Source organism: Fomitopsis serialis (assembly GCF_022376445.1).
Source record: "Fomitopsis serialis strain Sig1Antser10 chromosome Unknown B0H18scaffold_218, whole genome shotgun sequence".
Classification (NCBI taxonomy): Eukaryota; Fungi; Basidiomycota; class Agaricomycetes; order Polyporales; family Fomitopsidaceae; genus Fomitopsis; species Fomitopsis serialis.
The window spans coordinates 34,787-53,667 of record NW_025955178.1 but is presented as its reverse complement, the minus strand read 5'-3'; the positions used below and the strand labels follow the sequence as shown (position 1 = coordinate 53,667).

At 58.6% G+C, this 18,881-nt stretch overlaps 4 protein-coding genes across 4 annotated transcripts; 3 read left to right on the top strand and 1 right to left on the bottom strand.

Moving 5' to 3' along the window:
- Window positions 1-254: 254 nt before the first annotated feature.
- On the top strand, window positions 255-1,331 carry B0H18DRAFT_1052118 (uncharacterized protein; the record flags this gene model as incomplete). The annotated part of the gene is made up of 3 exons (XM_048030981.1): window positions 255-509; window positions 717-783; window positions 845-1,331. Coding segments are annotated over exons 1-3 (606 nt in total), but the record flags the coding sequence as incomplete, so codon positions are not given.
- Window positions 1,332-3,340: 2,009 nt separating this feature from the next.
- On the top strand, window positions 3,341-4,512 carry B0H18DRAFT_229487 (Gtr1/RagA G protein conserved region-domain-containing protein). Its single transcript, XM_048037215.1, has 2 exons — window positions 3,341-4,403; window positions 4,459-4,512. Exon 1 carries the CDS (start codon window positions 3,632-3,634, stop codon window positions 4,256-4,258), a length of 627 nt encoding a protein of 208 aa, XP_047885622.1. The 5' UTR covers window positions 3,341-3,631; the 3' UTR covers window positions 4,259-4,403; window positions 4,459-4,512.
- An 8,592-nt stretch (window positions 4,513-13,104) lies between these two features.
- Window positions 13,105-14,252, top strand: B0H18DRAFT_1052088 (uncharacterized protein). The gene is made up of 5 exons (XM_048030980.1): window positions 13,105-13,247; window positions 13,298-13,481; window positions 13,535-13,651; window positions 13,710-14,014; window positions 14,063-14,252. Exons 1-4 carry the CDS (start codon window positions 13,216-13,218, stop codon window positions 13,818-13,820), a joined length of 444 nt encoding a protein of 147 aa, XP_047885621.1. The 5' UTR covers window positions 13,105-13,215; the 3' UTR covers window positions 13,821-14,014; window positions 14,063-14,252.
- Window positions 14,253-17,468: 3,216 nt separating this feature from the next.
- On the bottom strand, window positions 17,469-18,598 carry B0H18DRAFT_1052075 (uncharacterized protein). Its single transcript, XM_048030978.1, has 2 exons — window positions 18,566-18,598; window positions 17,469-18,513 (listed from the first exon to the last, which is right to left on the bottom strand). The coding sequence occupies exon 2, from the start codon at window positions 18,236-18,238 to the stop codon at window positions 17,846-17,848; it is 393 nt and encodes a 130-aa protein (XP_047885620.1). The 5' UTR covers window positions 18,239-18,513; window positions 18,566-18,598; the 3' UTR covers window positions 17,469-17,845.
- Between the last annotated feature and the right edge of the window lie 283 nt (window positions 18,599-18,881).

The following is an 18,881-nucleotide window of genomic DNA, read 5'->3' as shown; positions in this document are numbered from 1 at the left end:
GCGGGCGAGCGACTCACCTGTACTACCCTGCCGGGGCCCGCCTCCCCCAACTCCGTGTTATCATCGCTTCTCCGTCGTGCCTTAACGCTACTGCGCATCGTTGACGTTGAGCGCAGCGTTGCAGTGAGGGTGAGTCGATGGGGACGTGGAGGTCAAGTGGAGGTTGCGCAACTCGCGAGAAGTGCTAAGCGCCTCAGCCACGACACGTCACACGCACTCGCCGGACCGGGACTTCCCTCACTTCAGCCCCTCCCTGTTCAGTGTCTGTTACCTCCGCTTCACTCTCGCTTGCCCGCCGCCAACCGCCAACCTCTAGTACACGCAGATGGGCCACTCCGTAACGGACGGCACGTGCATTGGAACACTGTCGCGACGCGCTTGAGGCACTCGTACCGTTCCACAGCTCGAACACGACGGGATCAAGCGCAAAACGAGTCCAGACGGAGAAGTCACAAGAATGAGGAGCAAGAGCGATGGGCGAGGGCTAAGCAGAGAGACGAAAACCAAATGTGAGTCCTCTGTTCTGTACCTACTATATAACGACTTCTGTTGCTACGCGCATTGACGAGCTTAAAGCTCCGAGTCGTGGTGCCTACTTGTCCACCAGCTCGCGCATCCAGCCCATCCTCTCACTCATTCGCTTGCCCACCCGCGCGCCGCTCTCACCCCCAAGTTCTGCCCTCTCGCGCTCGCTCACTCATTCACCACATACCAAGTCACGCTTGCCTCATCTCCTGCTCACCCGCGCATCCGTGGGTTGCGGCCGCAGGGTCAGCATGTCAGGTGAGTGCACCGCTGTCCATCCCGACCCCATTGCCAACCCCGGCAAGTGATTGTCCACCAGGACGACTGGACAGAGACGAGCCCGACGAAGACGGCCCTACCGGTTCGCTCGGTTCCAGCACCTCGCGCGGCGTATCCTCTCCACCAACTGCCTTAACCGCTCGCTCGTCACCTACCTCGTTTGGCGTGCACTCTCTGCGGCGAACCGCGGCAAGCCGCTCCTCCCCCGCCTTTGCCGCACGGTCTCTGACTCGGTGTTCTACGTGGAATTCCTGCTCCTCATCCCACGGACGCCGCGCCACATCGACTTGCAGCACTGGGACGAGGTGTACGGCCCGAAGTACGAGATATCGACGAAGACGGAGTGTGAGTGCATGCGAAATCTGACGGCGCGCGACCAGCCGACGACACAAGCCCGTTGGTGCAAACCCATACCGCGCACGGACCCACTGGCATCGAAGAATTGGCCGCCTAACAGATACGGATCACGAACCGACGCGCACGGGTACGACGCGGGCCAGTTCGCCGTACATAATGCTCGGTACAGCACTGCGACAAGCAACAGTCCACCAGGCATCCGGCGCGGCGTGCAATGGCCTGCCGAGCAACAGCCGGGCATACCCCAGCTCGACGCGCATACGCCCGTGAAGGATGAGTGTGCCGCATCCTAGCCCGAGGAGGAGCCAGGCCACCGAGTACGAACAGGACGAGCGGGAGAGAGCCTGCTGCGCGCACCCACTGGGCAGACGGTAGCTCGCACGTTTCTACGGTACATTATGATTAGCTAGCGCTGTTCTGTACAGTAGTAGTGATCAATAAAATAATATTGAGTTGACTTCTATGCCCTGGCTGATCTTGGCTGACGAGCTTGGATGGTTAACGTTGATCGACCGCCCAACGTCGGCTATGCCAATGGTCCTCGGGGAGCGGGCGTCGGCTAGTTGCGATGTCATTCGCTAGCCGACATTGGCTGCGCCAGTGCGAAATGGCGCAGCCAATGTCACGTTGGTGGCCGGCGCTTTCTCACTGCCCGTTTTGAACGGGCTTCGTCGTGCTGCGAACAGAGCGTGTGACCGATTGCGATGGGGACGTAACCGAGACAGGGCCCGCGTTGCCGCAGGCGGTGACGGCGGGCGGCCGGGCGATCCACAGCGCAGCGAGGGAGCGCCCATTTGGCGCCCCAGCCATCCCGCGAGCGATCCGCCGCCCCGCCGGCGTTTTACTGCCTGTGGGCCGATGTTTGCCCCACCAATGGCATTCCAGTTTGCGCGATCCCGCGCAAAGAATGGCGGGTTCGACTCCCCCGCGAGCACCGCGCGGCCGCGCAGTGCAATGCGCCGCAACCGCGCGCAATTTGAAACCCTTGATTTTCCCGTGGATCCATCATACCTGTCGATCGGGAAACACGTGATCGCGAGTACCCTGGGGCTGCGCGCCTCCTCATTCTACCACTTAAACTTGCAGGGCGACCGCCGCTTCTCCCACGTCCCCAACGCAACATCTCGCCCATGACCGACTCCTCGAGCTCAGCCCCCGCCTCCCCTCGTCCCGCCCCACGCGGCGCTCGTATCCGTCCATCGCTCCACCCCGTCTCGCACGATACCGCCCCGCTTGCTCTGGCCGCCGCCACTTCGATAGCTCCTGCGGCCGGCCACGCCGACACCCCAGGGACTCCCGCCACTGACGTCGCTCACTCCGCGCTTGGAGTCGCACCGGCTGCGGGCGCTGAGCTCCGCCGAAACCCCGCAATCCGTCGGTCCGCGCGGCGCGCACCCCCGCAATACCCGCCGCCGCCCGCATACGAGACGGCGGCTCTCCCGTTGGATGCACTCGCGCCGCCTTCCTACGTCCGGCCCAGCGAGGATGCGCCTGCCATGCCCCGCTCGCTCGCGCCTCACGACGCATTGGCTAGCATACGGTGGATCGTCGAGGACATGAAGCCTCACCCGTGGTACGTTGCCTTTTCTTTCATTCTAGGTTCCATTACTGAATCTTTCAGGGTGCACTACGAGGCGTACGTGAAGCGCACCGGCCTGTTAGTGACGGCGTCGAAGGTGTCGAGCGCGCCGCAGGGCGCTCCTTTAGTATGGTACATGGCAGTTTGGGCGTCGACGGAGCAGCAGGCGATGGACTTAGAGCGGTACGTGGAGGATCTGTTCGAGGAAGACGGGCGGGATGTTATTTGAGGTGGGCGCCGCCCACATTACTATCCCGTAGTACTACTACACACGTTCTGGCTACACCACTACATATATTCAGTGTTTGCGACACTCAGCTCGCTTTCTCCCAGTCGACTTGTCACTTAGGCAATGCGCTCGCTGCGAAAGAAAGCCCGGCCGACCCGGGTAGATGTCTTCATCATGGCCAATCCGCCGCGCAATCCGCGCATGAAATGCCCGCCTCTTGCAAGGGCCTGGCGCCGCGCACGTAGACGCGCCCTAGTACAAGCTGCGTACAGCCGCTCGGTTTCTTTTGTAGCCGACGGTCGGCCAATCAACGGGTGTGGGTTGTGTATAAAGCGTCGGCCGCCGTCGGCTGGCCCTATACCATTGGTGGTTTCGGCACGTCGGTTACTCTATGATTATAGGGCAAAGACGCTGCCTGGTGTGGAGGAGAATCGGCACGACTCCAGTGAGTACCGAAGCCACTCGCCCTCAACCGCCCTCTCCTCCACGCCCGTGTTCCGCGCATCCTTCCTCACTCGGCGCGCCTCCACATCCGCCACCTGTATCTGCTCCTTCGCATCTGCGCTCTGCACGTGAATCCTCGAGCTACGCACCCCTATCCTCGTCCTACGCGCCCTCGACCGGAACTGTCCACACAAGTAGCTGCCCGGACGAAGGCTGGGATGCGCGGACTCCCCGCGCACCCAGTAGTCGCTCCGCCGCCTCTGCCTCACCACTCGAGGTTGTACAACTGTGCGGCGCTAAGTTCAGCGCGCCACAGCGTGCACTGGGACTGCAGCGGCCAGGGTGCCTTCATGGACACCTACCTCGCGCTGCAGGCGTCCACCATCTCCCAGCACGTCGGCATCATGATCTACGTCTTTGAGGTCGAGTGGCGCAACATGCCCAAGGACCTCCAGTACTACCGTGGCTGCCTCGCCGCGCTCCAGAAGTGCAGCCCCGATGCCGCCGTCTTCATCCTTGTGCACAAGCTGGACCTCGCCCGCGGCTCGCGTGCGCAGACCCTCGAGAGGCAGACACTTGAGCTTCACCAGGCAAGCGGGGACGTGCTTATGACCGTGTTCGGGACGAGCGTATACGACGACACCACCCTCGCGCGCGCCTGCAGCGCAACCGATGTGGTCCTCTTTGAGCGTACCACCTTCCTCGTCATCGGGACCTCCTCCCCTCCCTCCGCGCTGCTCGTTAGCTCCCCCGTGCTCTCCTCCCCATCCTCGAGCGCGCCACAACGAACGGCCTGCTCACGCCAACCTCGCAGAGCTCACTCCTCGCGCGGGAGTCCGAGCTGATCAAGGTGTTTGCTCAAGTACGCATGCTCGCGCGTGCATGAGGAGTTCCACTCACTCGAGATGGAGCTGGACGAGTTCACGGTGGTGCTCGACGAGCTCACGAAGAGCATGTACGTGCTCATCGTGGCGCATGACTCGACAATAGGTGCGTGGGTCTCGGTGAATGCATGATGGAGTGCGACGTTCATGGATGCTTGCAGACTGCGGCGCTGAGGATGAACATCCGGCTTGCTCGGAAGAAGTTCGAGGTGCGCGCGGCGACATCATCATGAAGGGCCACGATGAGGAGTTGCCACATCGGCACGGCGGTACAAACCAGCGGCTTAGCGTGTATGTCGGGCGAGTTCTGGTCCGCGTAAGATGCGCTGTTCGTGGCGCCGGAGGACGCACAGTTCAGGTACGTGTACTGCGTCAGCCCCAATGACTCCCAGCTCACGAATCAGCTCGGGGGCTGGTGGCTGAAGATTTCGCCAGTCCGACGTCCCTCCAGGTTCTACCATGATCGAGGACGATGCGGAGGTGCTCGACTGGGGACACGAGGACGACAAACAGACTGCCCAGCACGGCCCAGAAGACGTGGAAGATGCAGTCTCGCTTGGTGGCGACGAGGACGACATGCAGGACTGCTATCCGTACCAAGCTACGGAGCAGGAGGTCGCTGCTCAGCCTCCAAATTCTTATTCGACGTCTCATGGCAAGCGAGAATCGTATGGCTCGAAGCAGTTGGGGGCGCCACCTCGCAATCCGGATTTGCCCCACCTGCGACGTTCTCAGTCTGCCGGCAAGCTCACTCATGCACTTCCCCCGAAACCTGCCTTATCCGTGGCACCTGTGCATCCGTCTCCTGCTCAGGCGAGCACTCTGGCTAGCTCCATGATACAGCGCGAGCCGCGGACGAATGACCTCGGGATGCCCGTCTCCGGCAGCAACCACGATGCGCTTCCTTCGGACTGGGAACTTCGACAAGCTAGGAGCGGTGGGGGTGAACAATATTATTATAACACCAAAACGCACGAGTCCACTTGGACTCAACCGGTGAGCGGCAAGTCGTCCCCAGCAAAGGACAAGGAGCGAGGCGTGTCGCGCGGAAGGGAAGGTGTATCACCTTCCCGACGCGTTATTTTGCCGGAGCGGCGGATGCGTCACAAGGAATCGAAACGGGCTGCGCACGATCTCGTACGAAGATCGACATTATCGTCCTGCTACGACTCCTGGTGGTGCTGGTGGCACGGAGCTGAGCGGCAGACGAGACGGTCGGACAGCCCACTCGCCAGTGCAAGCTGCGTACGCAGACTCGTACGCAGCGCCATCTCCACGTCCGTTGCCAGAGCGGCGTCGCACACGGTCGTTGTCCCAACCTGCTCGTTGGGACTACCTAAGCGAGGAGCGGTCTGGGCTTTTGCGCAGAGAGCAAACACCTCCGAGGGCGCAGGAGCGCGACTTGGCCGACGTACAACGTGGCAACCATTTGTCTCGCATTTCGATGAACTTGGACCCTCCGCCTCGCCACAGTCGTGCCCGTGGTCGGCAGGACCGCATGGACTTCGACGTCTCTCCTCGAAACGCATCCTAGATCGCATCGCTACCGGACGTCCGTGGTTGCACCCGACCAGCCATTAATTGCTCCTCTACAGGCCACCGACGGGCATCTATCCGTTCTAAGTGCGCAGACATCACAATGGCGGGGACACAAACGTCTCAAGGGAGCGAGGACGAGGGACACGCCCAAGACGCGCCTCGGACGATAGCCGGAGACTGCGGGCCGGAAGCAGCGCCCTCGACGAGCATTGGGGACCATCAGCGAGATTCGGGCCTCGACCTAGGCTGCAGTTTTCAGCGTCGATCGAGCGTCGACCATCCGAGTCTAGCCTTGTTCAGGAGGCAGCTCGCCGCGCGGTCTCTGGAGAAGATATGTACAAGTGGGCAAGATTTGGCGCCTGCGTCCCGCCACCCGTCCTCCTCGCGCCACCGCCGGCGTATGCCAGCTGCTTCTGTCCGCAACCCAACCGCAACCTGTGTCTCGACACGGCTCTCGCCTCAGCGCAGAGCTTGCTTCCTGCGTACGTGCCACGGACGACAAGCTCCTCAAACTCGGCTTCTCGCACGCCAATACCACCCCCCGCGGATGCTTGCGAATGATCCCGCTACCAGCCAAGGTCGCGGCATCACCGGGACTCTACTGTAAGTGGGATCTGAGGCTGCCGTTCGACTCCTTCCCTTCCATTCCCACTCTCTCCCGGCTGCTCTTTCTGCTCCCATTCTCCTCTTGTTACCTCTGCTCTTGCACGACATTACGGTGCGAGAAGGTGTAAACGCTAATCTGCGGCGTATTGTATCACTGATCAGTACGGCGTGGCGGAGGAGGGATGTCCGCTCGACGTCAATACGAGCATGCGCGAGGAGGATTCTGATCGGTGAACGTACGTCGCGACTTAGTTAGTATGTTATCTATGCATCTACTAACCCACACGCTCCTCGGCCAGCTGAGGTCGCCGCCGTGGCGGTAGTGATGTCGCACGTCCATGAAGTCATACGGCATACAAACGGGTGAGCTTTGCTTTATGATACCGTGTACTCGTCTCAATAGGGTTAAGTCTGGAGAGGGACTAAGTTGGGTTGGACCGTCGGCTGGTCATGGTTGGGACGAAGTCTTAGTCCGAGTCTACGACCCGCCCGCTGTTTTGTTTCTACTCTCTGTCCGCCATGCTATTGGGTCCTTCACCATAGGTAGCGGCTGGTAGTCAGCTCAGATCAAGACCATTGCCTGCCGTTGGTTCACGTCCGGTGCGTTCCTGTTTCCCGTGTATGGGTGTTGCAATTGTGCTCATCATCCTTGATCTGCCGCCCGTAATTTAAGTTTAGGGACTCCTTTATCTTCCGTATAGGTGTCGTCTCCTGCACATCAGTCATCAGTCTCACTAAGTTATACAAAACCCTCGTAAGCGAAGAACGCGACGTCCGAGGTGCCTAGCAGGTCCAAACTCCGAGGCCTCGTATAGTACGTCATCTTGCACCACAGAGTGTCTCCTTCCGCGAAGACTGACAATCTAGACATGGTTCATCAGGAAACTATGCGATCTCAACTCATATGGGCGGTGATATACGGGCGACCACCCGCACAGCTCCCGAAAGAGATTCTTAGCATCTCAATTCCCATCAGCTGTGCTCAACTCCTACGACGCCTTGCACTACAATCTGTCTCGTGGATGGTCGATTTCAGTTCGTTCGACCCTGAAGATGGATCCGAGACGAACGTATGGACGCGTCCAGGGTTTGTTTCGGACCTGTTATGATCCTGGGGGATTGCGACGGTAGACTCAGTTCAACATCGCCTAGTTCCTTGCATTCTCGCGGACTTCATTCATCCTAGCACGCTCGTTACCGCACGCTTCTCTCGTCCCAGACAACCCTCTCGCACACTGCGTCTGACTCCTATTATGCTATAGGCACGTGTAGGCCTAGTAACTTACCTCATGTCGCCAGTTCGGGATGCTTCATCGTACTATGAAAGTACGTATTCAAGCCGTGTTTGAATTGGCCTTGTGTCGAAGCACTTGAGCTGCGAAGGGAAGCTTCAAGGAGATGGTCAGGAACTCTGACATAGCGCCCGGGCCGAGCTGCGAAACTACTTAAATTTAGCGTCCGCGAAGCGCCAGAGATTGCATCTTCACTGGTCGTCCGCGGTTGTTCCCAGGTTGTTCCCGACCACTCAAGTACTCATCGCTCGATTCGCTCCTCCGCAGAACACTAACAGGCCACGTCAGGATACGGCCGATGTCATCGCATGACACTATATGCCATCGAATTGACCACAAAACACAGAAGATCGAGGTCGGTCGGGCGAGGAGGGGAGCACACGCAATTAATGACGTGAGTTGCCTTTTGAGTGACACTGCGACTCGACCGTAACGTCAGGTCCTCAGTACTGAAGTACTGACGTTGCCGCCCTGCTGCACATGTGGGTTAGGACCTAACTTCCGGTACACGGCCACAGGGTCGTGCTTACACCGAGCGGGTGCGTATGCCTCCCCGCGTGCAACCGCTCAGCACTCAGCACTCCGCACACAAACCCGGTCCACCTCGTCTACTTGCCACAATCACTACTCGGGCTTTCTGCGATCAATCCTTGCCCAGTTGGCCTACGCTGTCTTGAATTTCCCGCTGGGCAACTTCGTGCGTTTCACTCTCCTACCATTTCCTCGCCTTGGTCCCCGGCTCATGCTCCTCCGCCACGAGCCGCTTCGCGTATGTCAAGCTCGGTATTCGCAGTCATAATAACTCCAAACTGATATCAGCTCGTCTACAGATACTACGATGGCGATAGCAAGCACACTCTTGCGAATGAGGGTCAGGCATGTCGAGCTCGTGAATGCTATGTCTGTATGCGCAAGACACATCGCATTCGTATAAAAAATTGGTGACGACAACATCCGCCATTTTGTGGGACCGAGAAGCGCATAGACGAACGACCGTCAACAACGAGCGAAGTTTCCGACTTGCGGTACGTCCCCTGAATTCTCGTCTACTCTCCTCGACACTCAGAATTCCTCCCAGTAAAGCCGGTGCACTACGTGTGCCGTACTCCTGTCCCCTCTCGACTCGGCACACACCATCAACCGCCACTCGCGCCTCTCCTGTCCCATCCGCATCCTCGTCCAGCAAGGCTAAGATCGAAGGACATCGACTGGTCCGTCTTCAAAGACCGCATCATACGTGCGTCGGCCATGCCTGCGCGGACGTCGGAAGGCGCAATCGGGCGCAAGGAGTGGTAGGACGGCGCAGAGAGGCGGCAGACGAGCATAGGAGAGTGGAAGGAATAGATCATTCCCGGGCGCAGTGCGTGATACTTACTCTCATGACGTCGATCTGTACTGACGAATGTCCTTCCCTGGGCGTCGCTCGCATAAAAGGGAAGAGAGGGTGTTCCGTTGCGATACGAGGAACAAGCGTGTCTGTCTGTTTTCGTGGACGCGTCCGGAGACTGCAGCGAACGTCCTCCGTCGTACGTCGCTTTTTCACGAACACGACCCACTTGGAGACCGGTTTGACTCATGCGTGGTGAGCCCATCCCTCGCTCGCTCGCAGCCATCGTAATTGGTTTATGGCATAGTGCCTACGAGTTGATGCGGGCACTGGGATGCACTGAAGACGGACTCTACCGGCGGACGAAATCGGAGAAAGATCTCAGGGTGCGCCACCCTTTCACGGCCACCTCCAAGGCTTATCGTTTGGGACGCGAAGAGAAAGTATGTACCAGGGATCCTTGCGCGTAGCGATGCTAAAAGTCATAAGTTACATCACAGCACGCGAAACGGCTCGACCAAGCACAAGTGCATTCGACACCAGCCAATGTGAAAGACCTCGCCTCGGTCTAGAGAGGTCCGTCGCTCGCCGGTATGACCTCGCGAACCATGGGCGACGCGCTGCTACTAGTAGACGTTGCGATCGACGCGAAGGAGGTGTACGCTCCGCAGTCGCATCGCGTGGTACCGCGATGCCGGTGATTGGTGGGCCCACCCACACCTCCGAGCAGATGCTGCAGATCTCGCCATGGCTTTCAGGCGTCGATGAGGCATGTTTCATCCCGTTGTCGTGTACCTGGACGTCCGACCCGATGCATATGTCGTTTATTACGCTAGGATGTGTCCACGACGTCGGCGAGCAACGTTGAACGCCTCATACGCCGCAGCAACGCGGAGATTTGTCTCCCTGTGGCAGCTACACGTTCAACTGGAGCCGCGTGTCTGAGGAATAATGGGGAGGCTATCACATTTTGCTCTTCCCGGGAATCCCAGATGAATTGCGGGGACGCGTGGTCTTTCGCAGAGCGGTCGCAGGTGCGTATTTACGGTGCGATCTCTGTAAGGTGCCACACTGATGCGAGGATTACAGCGTCCCACCGTCGTCGATACTCGAACTTCTTTGAGCGAACCACGCACGTACTACAGGCGTTGTCTCCTTGTCCTCCAGTCAGCAGACACGACCCTGTCCCCGCCCCAACCCTTCTCATCATCCGGCAAGACCACGTAGGGGTCTCGAACGATCTTCGAATGCCGCATTGCGCGTCCGTGTGTAGGCGTCGGTGTCGCAGTCGGGCTTGTGGCGTAGGAGGGCAGCGCGGAGAAGCGCTGTGCGAGTCTGCGGGGATCCAAGGCACAGATGGCCTGGCTGCGAGGTGGTACGTGGTAGCTACCCTCGTGCGTTCGATCCTTGCTGACGACTTATGCTTTCGCTGTGCTGCTGTTTGTATGATTAGAACGTCGAACGATGCTCGTCGTCGTGACACGGGAGGTGAGCAGGATCATTTCGTGAGCGGGTGGCGATCGGTGCTTACCTGTCCATCCATTGCTCGTCATCCTCTGATGCATACGGCGCACCCCAGATAAGGTTTAGCTTGGGCGTGGTACACCCGTCGTCGCCCTTCGAGACTGATTTGTCTCGGATGTGGTGAGTCCAACATCGTTCACTCGCAGCGATTCAGTTACAACCTTCGAAGATGGTTTATGGCATGGTGCCTGCTAGTTACCGTGGGCGCTGGGATGCACAGAAGACGGACCGTACCGACGGATGCAATGGAAGACAGATCTCGTGGACGCTACCCCTTCCACGACAACCTCTCAGGCTTAGCGATCGGGACACGAAAAGCAAGTACGTACTGGGGATCATTTTGCGTAGCGATGTCAAAGGTCATACAACACAGCACGCGAAACGGCTTGACCAAGCACAAAAGCATTCGACCAACCAAGGTTAAAGACTTCGCAGGTTCAGACAGCTTCGTCGCTCGCCCATTCGACCGCACCCAACGTGGGCGACGCGCTGTTAGACATCGAGATCGGCACGAAGGCGGGCCTGTAAAGCTTACCACCCTTGTCAAACGTTGCCGCCCCCGGCCTGCTGCAAACGCATTTATGCGCAGTGCGTCTCGCAGACCCGGTTCCGTCCGCTACAACCAGGTACATCCCCCTCGCTTGTGATGCGCGTCTCAACCACCGATGATCCCACCGTCCAGCCAATTCCCATTCCCGTTATGAGATGCTCGGCGTCTCGTCCGCCTTCTCCTCGTCGACCTGTTACAACGCCCTAGAATATCTCTACGCGACCCAACTGACCAACTTCTTGGACAATGCGCGGAAGTGCAGCGTGTCCGCGAACATCACCGTCCCACCTGCGTCTTTGCTGGATGGACAATGATCCGACCTGGCCGCTCGGAAGAAATCGTCGCCTGATAGGCAGACGTGAGCAAGCTTCCCTCTGTACTCATTCATCCAACTGACTTTGTCTTTCAACAGGCCAGGATGCCCGATAGGCCCTGAGTACTGAGTCAAGACATGCTCATCGACCACAATCAAGGCAATGAGCCACATTTGTCAGCCGCGCGCCCGCTGGAGCGAAAGTTGAGCAAAAGACCTTCCAATGTTCCGACGCTCGTCTGGTTCCGGCTATCGTGTCGGATTAGGGCGCGAGTGCGCTATCATCGCAGAGATCGCGGTCGTGGGTCGGTTCGTACAGACGTCGACCGGTTCTGTATAATCCTTTCCAGCTCAAGTCCTGCGCTTCGACGAAACGAGGCTAATAACTGAAGATTATGGATGCTGACCATAGATGCGTCAGATCTATGTGTGAGTGAGCTACGTTCCGCAAATAGGTACACATCGTACCTCGTATTGTTGCTAGCCAATTGGGCCTCAACACACTCATTGATTCTGGCCGAGAAAGGGGAGCACAGGCCGAGGACAGCAAGTCTCGTTGGTCATTTACGGCGACTGTCTACCTCTCGCGAAACCTCTTCGGACTCGAGTGCGAGTGCACTGTGCTTGTGGGCGTTGCGGTGGTAACTAGGTAGATTGTTGTAGTAGTTGCACTGAGTTCGTATCATTGGCAGGACGAGTTGCACTTCATGTCAATAATGTATCCACATTCATTATGCATAGATAAGCACAAATACAAAACGGACTGGTGATACTGCAAGACGCACACAACGCGAGCAGAGACATAAGCAAATCTGGTGGTGCAACGACAACCGACCGAGACGCGAGTCGCAGACACGATGAGGATAGTACGAGACCGTAACTACAGTCGGCGTGTTGGGAGGAGTCGCCGTCATGGAACGTTGCCATCTCGTCTTATGCACATCAAGTGACGCGACCAACACAGCGATGTACGCGAAGGGCTCGTCCGGGTGAGGCTTCCGATGACATGATCAAGACGAGAGAACGTCGTGGTACGTTCGCTGGGTCCGACGAGTCAACAGCCCCGGGCCCCGGTAATAGCTGAGCGGCAGGTCCGACGGAAGCTACGGGTCTGCGTTTGCGACGTCGTCGCCGGCTCCACACTTACCAGCATGCGATCGGCCTCGCGTAGCTTCTCGAAGTGCAATGGACCGCTTGCGTACTTAGTTCATGGAGGGTCTAGCACGATGTACGGACGGGTCTATGACAAACAGGTGTGAGTACGACGAGATTGAGTGGGTGCACAGCAGGCTAACTGTCTTCTCACCTGCTAGGCATGGCATTAGCGTCTAGACCGCCCACGAACGGATCCGATTTTGGACGAAACGGCAGTCGTGTTTGTTATTGATGGCCTAATCACGACCCCACGACGCTGTAGACTTCGTATACATCGGCGACAACTACCCCATGAGCAGTCCTCACTGACAGAATCAACTGATGCTAAGGGACCACACCTTGGGAGTCTGCCGAGCTTCATAACCGCACATGTGCGTACGCATGTCAGGCATCGTCGCTCCTCAGCCACAAGAATGAGCCGAGGAATATCAGGAGACATATGCTCACCTTGCCTTGGGCTATGCTGCGACGCCGTTCGTGTCTCACCGCATCCCGCGAAGATCTGACGGCGACCACGAAGAATCTACACCAGGTCAGAGTCTCGGAACGCCTCCAATACGGATCCCAGTATCCTGTGAATACTATCTGTGTGACGGCTCGCGCGGGTCTGGAATGGTCTCCAAGACGTCTGTCGGTCCGCGTTTCTGCGGTTCGTGAGCGTGTGGACAAGGACGGAGACGACCTGCATTCGCACCTTTTTTCTGCTCGCTACTAGCCTCCTCCATCTTCCCTCTCACATCCTCGTCTCTCGCGCAACGCGCACCCAGCCTTCCAACTCCGGCCACATTCTTCCTCCGTCTGAGTGCGTCGTTGCTGACTTCTCTTTCCAGGTTGCTCGGTGCACGCCGCAGTACAGCGAGTTGATCTCGACCGTCGTTCTGCGCATCCACCGTTCAGTGAGGCGCCTCCGTGCGTGCGTTGGTGCTCGTACTGTCTGACGCGTCCGCCAGCTCCCGTGTCCGTTCTCCACGTCTCGTCTAGTCAAACCCGTCCGCCCTGCTCGTGTCCCCGATACGTACGTCACGTCCTCATCTTGACATCGTGCTTACTGACGTAACTCGCCCGTCGTCAGTGAAGATCGCGGCACACGAGACACGGAGACGTACCGCCACTCAACCCTCTCCAGCGCCGCCAGCTCAGGAGGCCATTCTGCGGGTTGCAGAGCAGTCAACCAACGCGCACATACCGAGCTGGAAAGCGTGAAATGCGTATCGTAGGCTATGCGTTCACGAACACTAGTCGTACAGCAGCTCACGGGTGCTAGACGCGACTGTGGTCCGCATCGACGTGGGCGGCGCGTAGAGGCGGCGACATTGGGAGAGCGAGAGAGCGAGAGAGGTGAGCGGCCCATGGGCGATAGAGGAATCGTTAGGTGCAATACAAAGTATGTAGGAGTCGCGACGGGCTGCAGCTGGCTTATGATCAGTCAGCGTCGTGCGTGAGCGTTCGAGATGCTTACCCAGCTAATACAGAGCCACGCGTGTCCTCACGCCATCCGTCCGTGCGCGCCCGTCCTCGCGCTGCTGGCATGCCGATACATAGAGCCCGTCCCGAGTGGTCGTCCGCTGGTCGAGTCGTCGCTGCTGTGTGGGAGGTCGAGGCAGCGGCCAGGGACTTGAACCAGTGTGAAGGAAGGTGGTCAGACGTCAGTCGACCCGCGGAACTGAATTTAGCGTCCGTCCGTGAAGCGCGCAAGATCGCATCGCTACCGGTCGCCTGCGGTCGTACCCGACCAGTCATTGCGTATACTCCACAGACCGCTGGCGAGCCACGTCGACACAGGACCGATGTCATCGCGTGTCGTGCATAGCTGGGCGCCATCGTTTAACTTCCCTGTGACGGCATAAGCCGTCGACGGGCATCTGTATGTCCTACGAGCAGCGAATTACATGGCATAGTGACTTAGAGTAATAGACGGGCAGTGGGTATCGACAACGTACGGTGCATCTGCCAATACCTAATAGAGAACACTGGCGACATTAGAGGCTGTCCGAGGGCAATGGCAAGGACCTGTATCTACAGAATACGGGGTGAACCACACGGTGTGCGCGCAGTCATCACCATGGCAGGGACACAATGTCTCTGCGGGAAACGAGGGTCGCACCTCAATCGGCGTCCGGACAGCCTTCGTCGCAGCCATGCGAGCTGCTCCATACCCCCAGGACAAGCCTCATCGTCTACTGGGACCTACGAGTCAGACATCGCTTTCCGTGTTGAGTACATGGGACCTGTCGCAAACGACGCGTCCGGTCCCTATGAGGTACTTCATAACGGAGAGTGATATTAACAGCCAGAATGACGAATCAAGATGTGAAACATACCATGCTTTTCGGACCTCCTCGATCGACGACTCGCCTTGAGCCGGGATATGTAATCTGCGGGTTCTGCGCAGCCTCGCGTACGGTTCGAGATGGCTGACATCCCGTCATCGCGGCCAGGAGGGTACTGATGGGGTTGATATCTGATGACGACGCCTACACAGTAGACAGCCTCCAAGAATTGCGCGCAATGGACAACGATCAGACCAAATCGCATAAAGACTGAACGGGGACCGCGGCCTGGTTCGACCGCCGTGGGCGCTAGGTCAGCTGTATGCACCGGTCTTGGAGGCGCGGGTGATTCTCCATGACGTAGAGACGCAGTGAGGTTCGCCGCGAGCGCGATGGAGATTAGATGGATCGTGCGAGTGAGCCTGCGGCGACGTGCATGAAAGTGTCTTCGATTAGTACGATTTGCGGGCGGAGCGCGTTAGTCGCACTGGGTGTATGAATCGGTGGGCCGCCGGGGATGGAAAGCATGTAGTCAGGAGAAACGGACGCGGTTGATCGCCCGGAGCCTGTGTTGTGGTACCGGTGGAACGGCTGGATTGGGATAATGCTCGTGCAATACCACGATCGATCGCGCGCAGGGCTCGGCAGACTGAGACGGGATCCACTCCGTCACGGTGTCTCCTGCTCGACACTGGAGCGAATGACGGACGTCCCTGTCGACCCGCCGCCGGTCAGCCGATGCTACTACGCATTTGAGTTGAGTACTCACTCTGTGACACGAAGTCTTGCGGGAAATTGTGATAGTCGACAGGGCAGCGAATGCTTATGGCGATGCCGGGTGGGAGAAGAGCAGTGAGTGAGTCACTTCTGAAGGCGAGGCATGTTTCCGGACAACCTACCTCTGGCATATGTCCGTTTTTGAACTAGCTTCGCTGGCGCGTATACCCGTCGTCTTGTCCCGGCTCACGCTATGATCCGTTGCACGTTAGAGAGGCGCGGCACTCACTCGTAATCACTGCCCGGGCTAGTAAAGGGGAAACGAGGGAAGGCACGCATGCGGCTTTGCCCGCGGTACTCGACAGTCAACAGGAAGGTTACTCCAGCAAAGGACCTGACAATGCTTATTTCAGGTAGTCGAGAGACTCGTAAGTGAGTATGCTCACAGCAAGCCGAATGGGCAGGAGCGCACAGAGATACGGGGTGGCACGCCGGCGGGACTGATGCCATTCAGCGGTCGACATTCCTGGGAGGGCGGATGCGAGGACTGGCCAGGGACGAAGGATAACGTAGCGAGAGCTCGTCAAGTGATATCCATGAGTGGGGCCAGAGGAAGCGTGCGCGGGTATGCGCAGAGTATTGGTGAGTAGCCGGGGAGGAATGCAGCAGAGGCGGGGCTCTTCAGGTGGGTGCTATGGGAGAGGCTACGTGAACGGCGGCTGCCAGCGTAGTACGGCGAGGCGAAGAAAATGACCGAGAGTTCAGGCTGAGGCTCGCTGTCGTCAGTGGATAGTCTCCCGTAGGCAGACCCTAAACACGACCTAGTCAGTGGAGGGAGCGACGGCCTGCGACGGGCCCACGACGCGCCTCGGACGATTGTCGGAGACTGCGGGCCGGAAGCAGCGCCCTCGACGAGCTCAGCCTGTTGGCGCCGGGCGACCTCCTCCGCCGACCTCACAGCAATATCGCAACCTGAGCTCGCTGCCCACGCATCTCCCGGGTCGCACGAAGGAGCACGTCGCCGCCACAATGTACAACACGGGCGCATGACGGGCGGGTCGCTGGGCTCAGCTGACGTCACACTCAACGCCTCGGGCTCGTCCTCGACATCGCATATCGCCTTGGACCCCAAGCCGCCCCCGTCTTCGTGCGCATACACACTGGTGGGATCCCCGATTTGGGCGGTCCGAGTCGAGGAATCGGGTGACTGAGCCCCCACTGCCAGTGAGGCCTCCTGCCGGCGGTACGTCCTGTCTCGTTTGTCACTGCGTTCGTCTACAGTTCGCGTATTCCTGCTTCATTACAGATACCTTTAGTTGTATATTCACTTCACGATCTGTCCTTCAACGTCAACTCATCCGCGAACGCCACCCAGCATCCGCCTCCTCGACTGAAACGGCTGCACGCCCAATAGTCGCGTCACCAAGTGGTACCGCGTCGAAGGTGGCGCCCTTCCGCCAGGCATCCAGGCACCAATGCACAAGTTCCAGAGGAGACGGGAAAGCTGCGAGTCGCCACATGCGAGGCTCGTGAAAGCGCGAGGCGGCGATGACCGAGGAACGAGACTACGGTATGCTTATACTATAGCTTACCTGTCTACGCAGATGCTGGTGCAGCAGTGACCGAGGCAGGTCCGTCAGCCCGGCGCGACGTACGGGCATTGCTATCTCAAGGGTAGCGTAGAAGACTGTGGATATCGTCTAGTGGACGCGGCGGTACACAGATTGTAACGGCCCCGCGAAGTATGTTCGTCACTCACAATATAGTTTTTTCTCACTTCTATCCGCACTCGCTTGTCACAAACTGTTCAACGGAACATGGCGCGTTATATTGATATGCGAGAGTCCAACAGCAAATCCAAGGCAGACGTATGGGAGGGAATCGTACCGAGCACGCAACACGATACAAACAATGGACAGCAACACCCCGCTCGTGCAAACCCCAGGCAATCCAGTCGGCGAACACAAGTGTACCGTAGAATATTCAGTAAGCCATATGAATCAAGACCTCCGAGTCCATAGCCGGCACAAGCATCACGAACAGCCGTAACGAAAGAGGAACATACGAGACATCAGCCCGTCGCGATCCAAGAAGCTGTTCGTGCACCGAAAGATCCGTCTATCACCGTGACGGTTCGTCATCAGTCAGCGCATGCTGTCCACCTGCGGTAAACGTCAGCATTCGGCGGTGGTGGTCTATCCAGTAACGTACGACGTACACCGTGACATCGATACCACCATCCTCCGTTCTCCTCATCAGCCGTTGTTTGCGTTCTGGTTGGCCGACTCGAAATGCGACTCGGGCGGTTGCGTAGGTGTGTCGCCCGGTGCAGCTAGTCCCTCCTCACTCGGACGAGCGTCGCCGCCTTGATGTTCATCTGCGTGCTCGGCCGCGCCTACGAGTCCTCCCTGATGACCTTCGTCCGCGCCGTGCTCAGCTACTCCGCGTGCGGCACCCGAGTCGTCTGCGCACGGTTCGGTGGCATCCAGTGGTTGCGAATGCTCGCTGGTCTGGGCCGCGTCCTGCTCTTGCAGGGATTCGTCGGCCGTCGTCGCGGTCGCCGACGGGGCCCTGCTGACGGCTGGCGGTGCGGTGTCTGTTGCACCGGGGCCGGGCGCCGCGCTCGAGCTAGCGTCCACGGATCGCATCTCAACGTCGGGCTCCTGCGCTGCAGTCCCTCTGAATCTTCCCCAGACATCACGGCCAGAGAGATGATCAGCGACGATTGAACGAGTGGAGCGCAAGGTTCACCGCTTACACGACTTGCATCATAGATCGCTTCAGACTGTCCATTTGCGGCTCCGGTGGGTCCTGCTCGTCCCCAATTTCCGATGTAGACTCTGAGTCAGTCGTCTGTGGAGAGTCGCCGCGTCGATCGCCTTCGCTCTGGGACTCATCTGGAGTGCATTGGAGCCATCTGTCCCTTTGCAAGTGTCAGCATGTCTTGGACATTCTGAGCGTCGAAGATGACTGACCAGCTTTCCAGGTCTATGCTGGCCTGATCTAGGAGCTGGACTTGTGTCCAATGCATGTACCTTAGCAAACGAACTCGGAACCTTGACCGTCCCTGGCGGCGTCCATTCATCGCATTCCAGCAGCCACTGGAGTCGTCGCGCGATGCATTCTGTGGACGTCATGACGTCCCGGAGGATCTGGTCGTACCCAAGAATCCATAGATGTCCTCGGGCTCCACCGCGCGGCCGACGGCGCGCCGGAGGTTGACGCGGATGCCGTTGTCGAGCGCGGCGCCCGTGGCGGCGGCGCAGCCCATGAAGTCGAAGTTATTGAGGA

What these genes read in the sequence shown, in the direction of transcription:
- B0H18DRAFT_229487 (XM_048037215.1), top strand. Translation starts at nt 3,632, where the DNA reads ATGCGCGGACTCCCCGCGCACCCAGTAGTCGCTCCGCCGCCTCTGCCT.
- B0H18DRAFT_1052088 (XM_048030980.1), top strand. Translation starts at nt 13,216, where the DNA reads ATGGTCTCCAAGACGTCTGTCGGTCCGCGTTT. An exon ending in ACGTCTGTCGGTCCGCGTTT is followed by an intron (nt 13,248 to 13,297) that starts CTGCGGTTCGTG and finishes CTGCATTCGCAC; the next exon opens with CTTTTTTCTGCTCGCTACTA. An exon ending in AGTTGATCTCGACCGTCGTT is followed by an intron (nt 13,482 to 13,534) that starts CTGCGCATCCAC and finishes TGGTGCTCGTAC; the next exon opens with TGTCTGACGCGTCCGCCAGC.
- B0H18DRAFT_1052075 (XM_048030978.1), bottom strand. Translation starts at nt 18,238, where the DNA reads ATGCGATCCGTGGACGCTAGCTCGAGCGCGGCGCCCGGCCCCGGTGCA.